At 42.3% G+C, this 12888-nt stretch overlaps 1 protein-coding gene across 7 annotated transcripts in view; it reads left to right on the top strand.

Annotated features, from left to right (window-relative positions):
• The window catches only part of MTUS1 (microtubule associated scaffold protein 1), a 193253-nt gene that overhangs the window by 143842 nt on the left and 36523 nt on the right, over nucleotides 1-12888 (top strand). For all 7 annotated transcript variants that reach the window (XR_012882945.1, XR_012882939.1, XM_075860138.1 and 4 more), the window contains one exon: nucleotides 11523-11589. Coding sequence is in view for 5 of the 7 variants with exons in the window: in XM_075860138.1 (XP_075716253.1) it covers nucleotides 11523-11589 (67 nt within the window). In the remaining 2 variants the exon portion in view is untranslated. The remainder of the gene's footprint in view (nucleotides 1-11522; nucleotides 11590-12888) is intronic.

The raw sequence follows: 12888 nt of genomic DNA, 5'->3' as shown, positions 1-12888 counted from the left end.
TTGTCAGGATTAATGGTGTCCTCAGTGTTGATAATTTACCGGATGATACTTATCCATCATGCAATACCATCAGGGAGACTTCTGATTGGCTCCAAATTTATTCTGCAGCTGGACAACGACCCCAAACATACAGCCAATGTTATTAAGAACTATCTTCTTTTGAGGTAGCCTACATAAATAGATCTGTTGTTCGTTCTCCAAGATGTATTCTGTTAATTGATTAAAAAAAAGACAAGCTTCTAATTTTAAAAGCATTCTTACTTTACAGCATTTTTCCAAAACTGACAAACTTTTGCACAGGTGCGTGCGTGCGTATGTATAGAACACACAGACCGTACTGTGTAGAAGTTTTAGTCCATTTTGGAAAAATGCTGTAAAGTAAGAATACTTTCAAAAATAGTTACTTTTTTTATTTTAGCAATTCGCAAAATACAAAGAACAGAAGTGAAATCTAAAATTAAATCAATATTTGGTGTGACTTCTATGAGCAACCACATCTGTGTCTCTCTCTGCTCCTTCTCCCCCTCCCCTCCTATATAGACTTCTATTAGCAGGCAAATAAGATACACCACCCCCACTTCATGTGGTCTGTCTCCGCTGCTTTGTAAATAGGGATGGATAGGGGTTGGAAGGCAGATTACAGGAAGGGAGACACCTAGTGGCAGTAACTTTACACAGAACTTGCATGGATAAAACAGAATATTGACATTGTGAATAAGGGCCTGTTCACATCACCGTTCGCTTTCCGTTCCAGGGTTCCGTCGGAGGTTTCCGTCGGGTGAACCCCACAACGGAAAGTGAAAGTGAAACCACAGCTTCCGTTTCAGTCACCATTGATCACAATGGTGACGGAAACATCGCTAATGGTTTGCGTTCGTCACCATTCCGGCAGGTTTCAGTTTTAACGACGGAATCAATAGCGGAGTTGACAGCGCTATTGATTCCGTCGGAAAACCGGAAACCTGCCGTAATCGTGACGAACGGAAATCATTAGGATGTTTCCGTCACCATTGATATCAATGGTGACTGAAACGGAAGCTGTGGTTTCACTTTCCGTTGCGGGGTTCACCCGACGGAAACCTCTGACGGAACCCCGGAACGGAAAGCGAACGGTGATGTGAACAGGCCCTTACATAGTTGTTTTATATCCGGTACACTATTAGATTAGCATATACGTTTTTTGAAAAGTTAGTGTCCATTTAATTTTCTTACGTTTTCATGGTCTCAAAATTGTTGTAGAGACTAATTTGTTGTACAACACATACAGACCTATAGCATCAACAGAGCAAAGAAATAGTCCTACTCTGACTGATGTTACTTCAAGCGTTTGCTGTTTATATACAATAGACTTGGACTCCACCCTCTTCCAAAGTTATCTAGCCCGGTGTCTAGAATGCCATGTTAGGTTGATCAGGCTTCCAGTACCCTTTCTCTGAGCTTTGTGGTGCACCAGGGTATCTCTATTGGTCAGTCCAGAAATTCCATTAGTGTCTCCAATGGCTTCTATGAGCGTGGTGAATTGTAACGGATTATCATACAGTGATACATGTATTTGAATAACTTTCTCGGGTTATGTACAGATCATGTGTTGAAAATAACATTGATTTCAAAAGCTATTTCTAGAGTGGAATTTTACTGTGGTTGTGTTTTTTGGTTGATTTGTTGATGAGCTGGGCGTTTCATTTTTATTTATTTTTTCATAGTAGGGGTGAAGGTTACAGTACATTTAGTGTAGCTCTCATAGATCTAATTTTAGATAGCTCTGGGTAGGACATGAGCAAATTGATCTATGGTGAAAACTGATGCAATGGACACAAGCCAGCCGCCCAGGGTCTTATTATAGCACATTGAGTAGCATGCGGATACTACTGTACCTTGAAAGCTGTCAGTACTATAAAATTGCAGCTCAATCTGCCATGGACCTAAATAAAGGGTCTCTGAACTTGGAGAGAAGAATCAAATTTTAGAAATAAGCTGCTGATACTCTTACCTCAAATATAAAGGCTTGGTAATGTTCTTGCCAGATTTGATACATTTCCTTTCAATTAAAATTGATACATTGGGACCTTTTTTGTTCTATGCATTTCGTTTCCACAATCTGTTAAAAGAAAAATATGAAACAGCAATTTTGGATTTTTTTGTGTATGGCTTAGTCAGTTCAATTTTCCCCCCAGAGATCTGACATTGGAGTTGTCGACCTGCTTCTCTTTGTGACATTTTAAGAGTGTCCAGGACCTTTGTTATGGATAAGAGCAGTGACTAATGAAATAAGAGAAATGTGAAAGTCTCTCCAAAATAACTTTTCCATTCAACACTTCGTAACATAGGAATCTCAAATCACGTGACATTTGTAAGCACCACCTCTGTTCCACTGGGTATCCCCCCAAAACTGCCATAAACGCCCGCATTTTCATAAACCCTGCTGCCTTTATGTCCGGGACTGTCGGTAGGCATTTCACATGTATTAACATAGTGTAGATATATATTGGCACATATTACTATTCCTTATGACTTCTTTTCCTCCCCTTAGGCTACATTCAGGCGAGCGTGTCTGATTTCCGCACGTAAAAAGCAGTGTTTTTCCTACATTTCATGTCCGTGTGCCATCAGTGTGCGCTGCATATGGCATCCGTGTGCTTTGCGTGTCTCATGCATTTTTCACGTCCGTGCAAGCGCTTCTTGTTTTTTCTTTATTTCTCTGCATTTCTTTGTAACTGATGCGTGAAACAAGACTGCACATGGATATCGTCCATGTGCTGTATGTGGTTTCCACGCACCAATAGACTTCAATGGATGACCAGGTGCACAAAAACGCTCCAATATAGGAGTGAGTTTCACATAACTGACACTAGCTGCGTGAAAACTCTCACATGTCTGAATAGCCCCATTGAAGTTATTTCAACGCACAGCACACAGACGAGGAACACGCTTGTCTGAATGAGCCCTTAAGGCCTCATGCCCACTTCAGTATTTTTCTTCATAGTTTTTCTGACGGCTAGCACCCTGACCCATTCATTTCAATGGGACCATGCACACTTCAGTTTTTTTGACGGGCCGTTGCGCCGTTCCGATCCAAAGTAGAGCATGTCCTACTTTGGTCCGAGATTCCGTGACCGTGAGGCCCATGCATGTCAATGGGGCCGTCAAAAAAACTGAAGGCACACGGAAGGCATCCGTGTGCCGTCAGTGTGTGACTGAGCCGTTGCCTAGCAACGGCCGGGCGGGCAGAAATACATTACAGATATATTGCACTAATCGGCAGCCACTTGTCTCTATCAATCACTGATAGAGACAAGTGGCTGCTGATTAAAAATAAAATAAAAAGCAGTTTTACCCGGTCGTTGTCTTGGTGACGAATCCCTCTTCTTCCTCCAGTCCTACCTTCCTGTATGACGCGGCAGCCTGTGATTGGCTGCAGAGGCGGTCACGTGGGATGAAGCGTCATCCCTGGAGGCCGGCCTTCTGACGTGCGTGACCGCCACTACAGCCTGTGATTGGCTGCAGCGGTGACATGGCTGAATCGTCATCCCTGGAGGCCAGACAGGAGGAAAGTAAGTATGAACTTATTTTTTTATTTCATTAAAATTTTATTTTCCGAGCGCCGAGCATGTACTGTGCAGGGTCCTGAAAGAGTTACCGCCGATCAGTGCAGCACATTAACTCTTTTAGCACCCTGGACAGTACCATGCTCGGCGCTCGGAAACGGAAACACGGAGTGCACACAGCCACTAAAACGGGAACACGGATCCGTCAAAAACTGCTGTGAAAACGGTGTCGGAAGTGTGCACGAGGCCTAAGGCCCTCTTACACGGCCCGTCCTGGCAACGAGAGTTTGCCCGATAATTGGCCTGTTTAAAAGGGCATTTAGCCTCCACGATCACCTGTGCTGGTTTTCAATACACACAATATTGAATGACAGCAGAGTTGTGAAATTTGAGCTAACCAGACACTTTGCCATGATAAAGACATCACTAACTTTAGCAGAACATCAAAGCAATCTTTGTTCAGATTCAATATTCTCATTACAAGCACACGGGTTTCTACTGACATGTCATGCTCTTGACATAGGAGTGATCGGGTTGTGTTTACTAATAGGTGTGCTTTTTTTGTTTCCTCCTTCCTGGAACAGTGACCGTTTCTAATCCGCTGCAGTGGCACTGTGTAAGGCCTCATGCCCACTTCAGTTTTTTCCTTCAGGGTGCAATCCGTTTTTTTCACTGACACCCTGACCCATTCATTTCAATGGGCCCATGCACACTTCTGTTATTTTCACGGATTCGTTGTTGTTTTCCGTCAAAGTAGCATGTCCTACTTTTGTTAGTGATTCCGTGACCACGCCCATAAGTCATTGGGTCAGAAAAAAAACAAAAACTGACGGCACACGGAAGTTTTCCGTGTGCCGTCCGATTTTAACTGATCCATTGCCCTAGCAACTATGGGTGTGAAAAGTTGAAATTAAGTTTAAAACGGAAACACGGAACGGACACTGAGTACACACGGATACCATAACGGACACACGGATGCGTGAAAAACAGACGTGAAAATGGTGATGGCATTTACAGGAAACCACTATAGCTAGAGGCAGGTGGAATGAATCAAATTACATGCACAGTTGTAGCGTATGAGCCGGACTGGTATAGTCATTTATGTGCAGCCTTTTACCTTGTACATCTCTGAAATATATCTGCACGGGGTTCCTCAGACATTGCACAAAAAATAAACTTTCCTCTCTTGATATGGCCTTATCATTCTGGGGCCCTGTTTAAGCTCTGGTGTCATTCCATTGTTTTGTCAGTCTCCAGCGCTTTGTCATTGCATTAAAATGAACACAAAATTCCTATGGTTTATCTTAAAGAGGCTCTGTCACCAGATTTTGCAACCCCTATCTGCTATTGCAGCAGATAGGCGCTGCAATGTAGATTACAGTAACGTTTTTATTTTTAAAAAACGAGCATTTTTGGCCAAGTTATGACCATTTTTGTAATTATGCAAATGAGGCTTGCAAAAGTCCAAGTGGGTGTGTTTAAAAGTACAAGTCCAAGTGGGTGTGTATTATGTGCGTACATCGGGGCGTTTTTACTACTTTTACTAGCTGGGCGCTCTGATGAGAAGTAACATCCTCTTCTCTTCAGAACGCCCAGCTTGTGACAGTGCAGATCTGTGACGTCACTCACAGGTCCTGCATCGTGACGGCCACATCGGCAGCAGAGGCTACAGTTGATTCAAGCATAAGCTATCTGCTCCATCCTGTTTAATGAGCTTTAAAATCTGGCCTTTGCCCCATGTAGATGGTCAATTATTTGTTGTATTTGTCAGGAATGGCACAAATTCTCTCGCTTGTCCTTGTCACTGGTTGATTATAGCAGAGCAGTTTAGAAGTCATCTGAACGAGGCCAAGGACACTGCCATAGTATGGATGATCCAACCACACGCAAGTGTCCGTAGTTATGATCCATCCATTGTCACAAAACCGTGTGCAAGATCTCTTTGTGTCCTCTTGCACGGCACGATATGGGTCTCAAACGAGCGCCGATCAACGAGGCAGCTTGTTGATGGGTGCAATGATCAGTAATGTATGGGGGCGAGTGATCGTTACTCGGATCATTCGTCCCCATACATTTCTATCATGTCGGCAGCACGTCTCCCTGTTTACACAAGGAGATGTTCTGCCGACCACGAGAATTCTTGCTTGCCGATGAATGAGCGTTTGCCTGTTCGTCAGCTGATCGTTGCTCTGTTTACGCAGGACAATTATCAGGAACAAGCATTAATATAAACGCTAGTTTGCCCGATCATTGGCCCGTGTAAAAAGGGCCTTTTATTGTTAATGATCATCAACTCCATGCAAGTACAGTGGAAATGTTTAACAATAGGCACCAAGTTTCCATGGTAGATGATAGCGCTGTAAAAACAGTAATAATAATAAAAAAATGTGTTTATCATTTAGGTCCCTTTTTTACAGAGCATTTATGGTTTAGGTTTAACGTATGTGCTGGGAAACTCTCCCGACTGAAGGGGGTTTTACACGGGGCGATTATCGGGCAGACAAGCGTTTATAGAAAGGCCTTTGCCGATAATTGCCCTGTGTAAACAGGGGAACGATCAGCAGATGAACGAGCTCGATAATCTGCTGGTCGTATGGTTTTAAAGAAGTGAAATATTATGGTTGTCGGCAGCACATCTCCCTGTGTAAACAGGGAGACGCGCTGCCGACATGATGTATGTGGACGAGTGATCGGAGTAACGACCACTCGTCCCCATCCACAGCTCCGTGTGACAGGAGCAAACGAGCGCCGATCAACACTCTCATTGATCGGCGCTCGCTGCACCAGCCGGTGTAAAAGGGCCTATACACTTTAAACACAGGCATTGACAGAGGCATCTGTCACCCATAGACTTTTATGAGAGTTGTTAAAAAGATCAGCATGTACTCTCATGACATATCCTTTAGACCAGGGGTCTCAAACTCAGCCGGGTAAGTGGGCCACATATAGATGCATCTGAATGAGTTCTACATAAACATTGGTGAACTCCACCAAATCACGCAGAGCTATCCTAATGAATTATGACCTTTTCATTACGTATTTTATAGACTTTCCACATGCAAACCACCTTCATGATCAAAGTTTGATCATTCACAGAAAATAGACCAACCTGAAATAATCAGAGTATTTGGTACCGAAGAAACTAATCGCTAATATTCCTTAGCTTACGTGTTAACCTTTTGTCATTCACACTATATATACTGCTACATATTGTACTTTTGTGGTGTCATTTTTTTATTACACGTGCTGTGTTACAGGACGAGACCTTAAAAGGGTTGTCCAGGTTTGGGGCTGTTTTTTATACTGATCGCCTATCCACAGGATAAGACATCGGTATATGATCCGTGGGGGTCGGACACCCGGACCTCGCACTGACCAGCTGTTCCAGCTGCCTCCGGGCACCGGAAGCTATGCAGTGGTCGGTGCTGGGAGTGGAAGGCTCCGCAAACTGTATAGTGGCCGTGCTAGGTTACTGCAGCTCTACTCCTATTCACTTGAATATAAGCAGAGCTGCAGTACTACAGCACGGCCGCTATATTGTGACTGGAGCCTTTTGCTTCCGGCACGACTACTGCATAGCTTCCGGCTGCCTTCGGGCACTGGAACAGCTGATCGGTACGTGGCCTGGGTGTTGGACCCCCACCGGTTTTATATACTGATGACCTATCTGGTCGATAGGTCATCAGTATAAAAAACCGCCCCGAGCCTTGACAACCCCTTTAAGCAAGAACTTATTACGGTTAAGTGACACGTAGAGGGCTGCAGAAAGGTCATTTTCATTTTTCTGAAAAAAAATAAAAAATTTGCAGTGAAGCGACATGGTTGGCCTTCTGAAAGCCTTATAAAAACGTGGCTCGTTTCTTCCAGAAATTGCAATATGTCCATGGGTTGTGTCTGGCTTATTGCAGCTCATCTGTATTGACGTGAATAAAGCTGAGTTACACAAAACCTGTGGACATTTGTGGCACGGTTTTTGGAAGAATGCAGCCATGTTTTTCTAATCCTATGAAACCTCTTCAAAAAGGAGAACCATTGTAATTGGTAGACCAGAGGAGCGTGATTTAAGATGATGAGAAAAATTACTTCTGACTTCTCCTTCTACTAGGGTTTCAATAGCCTGGGACAAAGCTGCATCGAAAGAAAGGTCAAACATGAGATTCACACTCAAAGTAGAACGAATATTGAGTTATGCCTCGTGGAGGGCCTGAGGATGTGGTGCAGGATACAGGGGTTCTTTATATGGTTCTCTCTGAACCCGTGTCATGATGCACCGCATCCTTAACTCTGCACTAGCATGACCATTTTAACCGGGGTGTTCTTAAACCAAAAAATCTCTAGTATTTGCCCAAAGCAAAATCAGACATTGCTACTTAATGCTCTGTGTGTAACACCGATTTTGTGTCCTTTAATGTATATCAAAGCTCATAGTAAAAAGTGATGAACACATTGTTTCAGGACATCAATAGATCTAATAGTGGGCGCTGTGTGTGATCGGGTTGTTTTGTGGTTGCCGTTTAACAACATTTATGACATGAACTCTTCATCAAAGCATTGAGGCAAATCAACACGATCAAGTCACCAGTAACTGCTAGTAATTATTTATTTTTTTGTTATGGTATGTTCAGCCACTACAAATATCTAAATTACACATCCCCGTATTGAACCGATACACTTTTATGGCAGTATTAAAGCATACATGCTTTTAAAATAAAGCCAATTAAACTAGTCCTTAATGTACTCCTATGTCAAATTGTTACAATTATTTTTGGCCCTTTCACAGTCAAAAGTTGTTCCACCATTATAGTCCTCATCTGGCTTGTCACTTTTTTTTTTCATTTTTTTTTTTCCCCCCTTTTCCAGACTCCTGAATGAGAAGTCTGATTATGAGTGCAGGGTAGTGTATCACTGTTAAAATCAGCAGGTATGGCATTCAGGATCCTTGGAAAGCTGAGTGTTAACACATATGGTAAGCTGAAGTGACCATAGGGATGTCCATTCTCCTGTTTATATATTACATGAAAATACTCTTTAAATGCAAGTCATCTACTTATTTCCCGGATAACCTTACTGGGGCTTTACTGATGTCATTTATAATGATGAGTAGACCGGCTGATTCTTATAACCAATTCACCAGAGACCAAGAAATAATACCCCCGACTGACTTAATAGGATGTCCTGTCAATCTATGTGCGCTCTGTACATATCTATGCAGGGGCGTAGCTAAAGGGTCATGGGCCCTAGTGCAAGATTTCAGGTTGAGCCCCCCCTACCCCTCCCCAACACCACCAGACACCTGCACACTCCTATGCCCAGCTGCCTTGCCCGACAGACCCCATGAATGCCTCCACAGTATAATGCACCCCATACAGTATAATGCCCCCTCATACAGTATAATGCTCTCCATAGCTGCCACACAGTATAATGCCCCATACAGTATAATGCCCCCCATAGCTGTCCCATACAGTATAATGCGGGCCACCCAGGCTTAGGGGACCGGTTGCCACTTCGACCGTTGCAACCCCTATAGCTACGTCACTGTATCTGAGTGTTAGGTAACTGGTAGTGGAAGGGTTAGGAGCCTGCGATAATACTCTGGAATATCATTTATTTATACATCAGTGCAGGGTTTTCTATAGACACAATATACATAATAAATTACATAATCTAGTATAATATATCTGCATGCTCTACTTTATGCAACAAATTGCACCATTATTCATTACTATGACTTTTGTTTTTATATTATTTAACCTTTGGTGAACTGTAACTTGTATTTTAGTGCATTTTATGTACGGCAGGAGAGAGGAGGGGGCACCATGATACAATTTTCTTGGTTGAGTATTGCACTGACCCACAACCGTTTTATCACTGTGTATACAGTATATAAAACTGGACTTTACACAGCTGCTATAGGTTTTTCTATCATTTTGTTGTGATTTCACAAATTTCAAATGTTACCTGCTTTGATAGCAATGGTCACATTTTCATCTATTCCTATGGACTGCAACTGTTGTCGCACTACAAAAAGTCTGACTGTAGACCCAGCCTAATACTTTGTGTGGAGCTAGTACAATCTGGTGTACACCAGTTTTTTGCTGCAAATTTTCTTAAAATTGAAAAAAAAAATTTGACCTTTTGACACAAAATACAGACAAAAATGCAGCAAAAATCTGCAGCAGAGAATCCACATGTGAACATACCCGAAGCAGGTTACCAGGCTGGGGAGAGGCTGACTATAGTGCTTTTAATTCCCCATGGTCACTGCCTTGTCTTGCATATCTCCAGTTCTGAGCGCTCCAGCCACATTTTACATATGTGCAAATAATATAATAATATTACCACCTCCCCTGATAAGCTGTACTATGTGTATGTGACGACCAACTTTTATATTCAGGTTTGCGCCCATTTCTTAAGTGTTCCCCTTTTACATTTTACTACTATTCAATTATTTTTAAAGCAAGACTCCGACATATAAAATCAATGTGTGAGATGCACTAAATCCCAATATCTAGATTAATACAAAATAAAGTTAGCAATATGTTTCAATGCATTTCAGCGAGCGTTAAACAGAAAGCCCCCATACATGCTAAATATAAGCCTTACTTTGCAGTGAGGTCAACCCTCTCCCTTACCATCCAGGCTGATATTTGAGTAAGTGGCCATCGATCAGGCTAATGTCTGGTCTAGTTTTTCATATTCGAAGGGGGTTGTGGCTTAAAGTAATCGCTGGCTGCTGGTGCCAGGAGAAGGGACTGCAGTATGTGTTGGGAGCTGGGAGGGATCAGTAGAAGGAGCACAGGAAACCTGCAAAGCATGAGTGTCAGGCAGACCGGCTGAGTCCTATGGATCTCCTATCAGCTGCTATTTAAATGTGGCCAGACCAGTTTTGGCTGCAGTGTGTCCTCCAGGAGTGTACACCTTGGGAATACAGAAGCTGTAATATGGGCTGCTCAAGCAGCAAACTGTGCGTCTACGCCCCATGTACAGCAACCCGGGTAACTAATGTGTTTTTCTTTTTCTATACATATATATGTATATGGCTTTTGCTTTTTATCATGGAGTTCTTCCAGCTGCGGCAGCAGAGGGAGCAGTGCCAGCATAGGACCTATAACAAGAGAAGACGTTTGCAGTTACTTGATCTGCCTTTTCAGTACTGTTTACATCTAGGAGTGTCTCCAGCCGGATATTAAATATAAGCGGTGAGGCTGTCCATACTCCTTTGTCATCCTCGGATTGTTTAGTTCTTTAGAAGCGATGATTTTCCACTTTTTTGTTTATTTTCATGCATGCTCGACCAGTAGTTTCCAATTCCTGTATTCTTTATGTTTGACGTTAAATATATTTTGCACTGTACGTTCTGCAAACTTCCCTATCTCTGCAGACTAATGGAATTATACTCTCTGGGGAATGGATTGTGTCCATTCAATTATACTAATACAGATTCCTCCTCACATAGGAGATGCTGCACTGAGAAAGGGGGGGGGGTGCAGGCAAAGGACACGGTTTTCATTAAGCAAGGAAGATAAATCTTGCCGATCACTGTTTTAGTGCAGAGACGGTCACCACTTGTCATTAGATTAATATGCGGTTCTTGGCATGAAATTGGTGGCTGTAGTTTAACATATGTTCATTTTATGGGTATAATGAAGGTGGTATGCCGGTTTACGTAAGTTGTTAGAAAGTTTGCTGGTGTTTTAGTTGCGAAGACTCGTCATTCTTGGCTATAGTGTCCATAGTTGTTGGTACTGTATTGATCGGAAGTGTTTGTCAGCCGCATATTTAATGTAAGTTTGGTTGTGACCACCATTCTGAAGATACATCTGGTCATAAAGAGGTTCATGAATCCAATGACGGAACAGTTCTTATACCTCTGATACCTGACATACAGTCAGTCTGTTTTTTTTACCTTTTTCGCAAGTATGTAAATCCTGAAACGTACATGTATTTATTCAAGAACTGATTTGTTCTTCTTTGCAGCGAGAAGAGACTCTGAAAAAACGTAAAGAGCTTTCTCAAGAACTTCAGAACTTGCGAGGAGATTTGGGTAAGTCTTGATGTTGTGTTAACTTCAGTGCATCACTCTGGATGGTTGATTAATGGGCTTATGTGCCTGGCAGGGACTTGTAGACTCCTATTTAAGATAGACTCATGAATTTTACACGTTCCTCTCATTGGAATACTCCGTTTTAAAGCATTAAAAAAAAAAAAAAAGTTACTTCTTGTAAATGGCTTTTCCCCTGAGGCAGATTCCCATGGAAACTTTGGAGTTGTACATTTCTGGAGAGCCTGTTAGTTGACCCTGGGTTCATCAGATTCCTGGCAGTTATCTCTTTGTGGAACACAGGGCTGCTTTCTACTAACCTATTGCACAGCAGAGCTCATTTTCACTGTCAAATACTATTCACAATACAAAAGGTGAAATCCAGTCAAAGCATGTCTTCTGATATAACGAAAACATAAAAAAAGATCATATTGGTGAAATCCTATCTTAGACCACCACAGATTTCAAGAACAAAAGGACTCTATAGAGCGCTCAAACCCCTTTGGCACTGCTCCGAGATTGGTTACTGATACAACATTGCAAGGGCTAGTTCACACCTATACGTCTGTACTGCCTGTTCCCTCTGCCCATTTCTACAAAAAGTATGAGGGAAGCTGACGTCTAAATTGATCTATTTGATGAACCCGTTTAAGCCGAAAGAGCAAAAATGTCCAATACTATAATTTGTCTTTTTTTGCCTAACAGAGAAACGTTGGAGGCTTAGGATAAGGCTACACTTAATGCGGCCATCAACCGCGTCCGCACCATATTTGGCGCAGATTACAAATAAGCTGTTAATGGCTGAGCGTTTATGCGGGTAAAACAGCCCTTTATCTTCAAAATTGTGTGACCATAAAGGGTATGTTAATTAATGGGCGCACGATTTTGCAGAAAAAGGTCAGTTTTGACCACAACTACATGTGGCCATTAACCGACTATTTGACAGCTGCGCTGCACATAGTGCCGGCGTGGTTGTAGGTTGCATCACTGCCGCTCCATGTGGCCTTACCCTGAATGGGAGGAATTGAAATGCAAAGTATATTCGAAAGCTCTATAACTTCTCATTTTTACAATAATTAAACTTCTTTATGTACATAAAACTGGAAAATCCCTTTTAAAGGAGCACTCCAGGACAAACTGATAACCTATATTATGCCTAAAGGGGAAGTACATGACTCAAAGAACACCACAGATTGAAATCATTCGTTGTCCTATCAGGCCATGCTCTAGGTATAAGTGTATCCATTTTTCTGGACTGTTACTTTAAAATCCGATTTTTGGCACTGTTCAGAAATGACTTCA

This window comes from Rhinoderma darwinii, chromosome 1 (genome assembly GCF_050947455.1).
Source record: "Rhinoderma darwinii isolate aRhiDar2 chromosome 1, aRhiDar2.hap1, whole genome shotgun sequence".
In the NCBI taxonomy this organism is placed as follows: Eukaryota; Metazoa; Chordata; class Amphibia; order Anura; family Rhinodermatidae; genus Rhinoderma; species Rhinoderma darwinii.
Note: the sequence above shows the minus strand (reverse complement) of the source record. Positions and strands in the feature narration are given on the sequence as shown.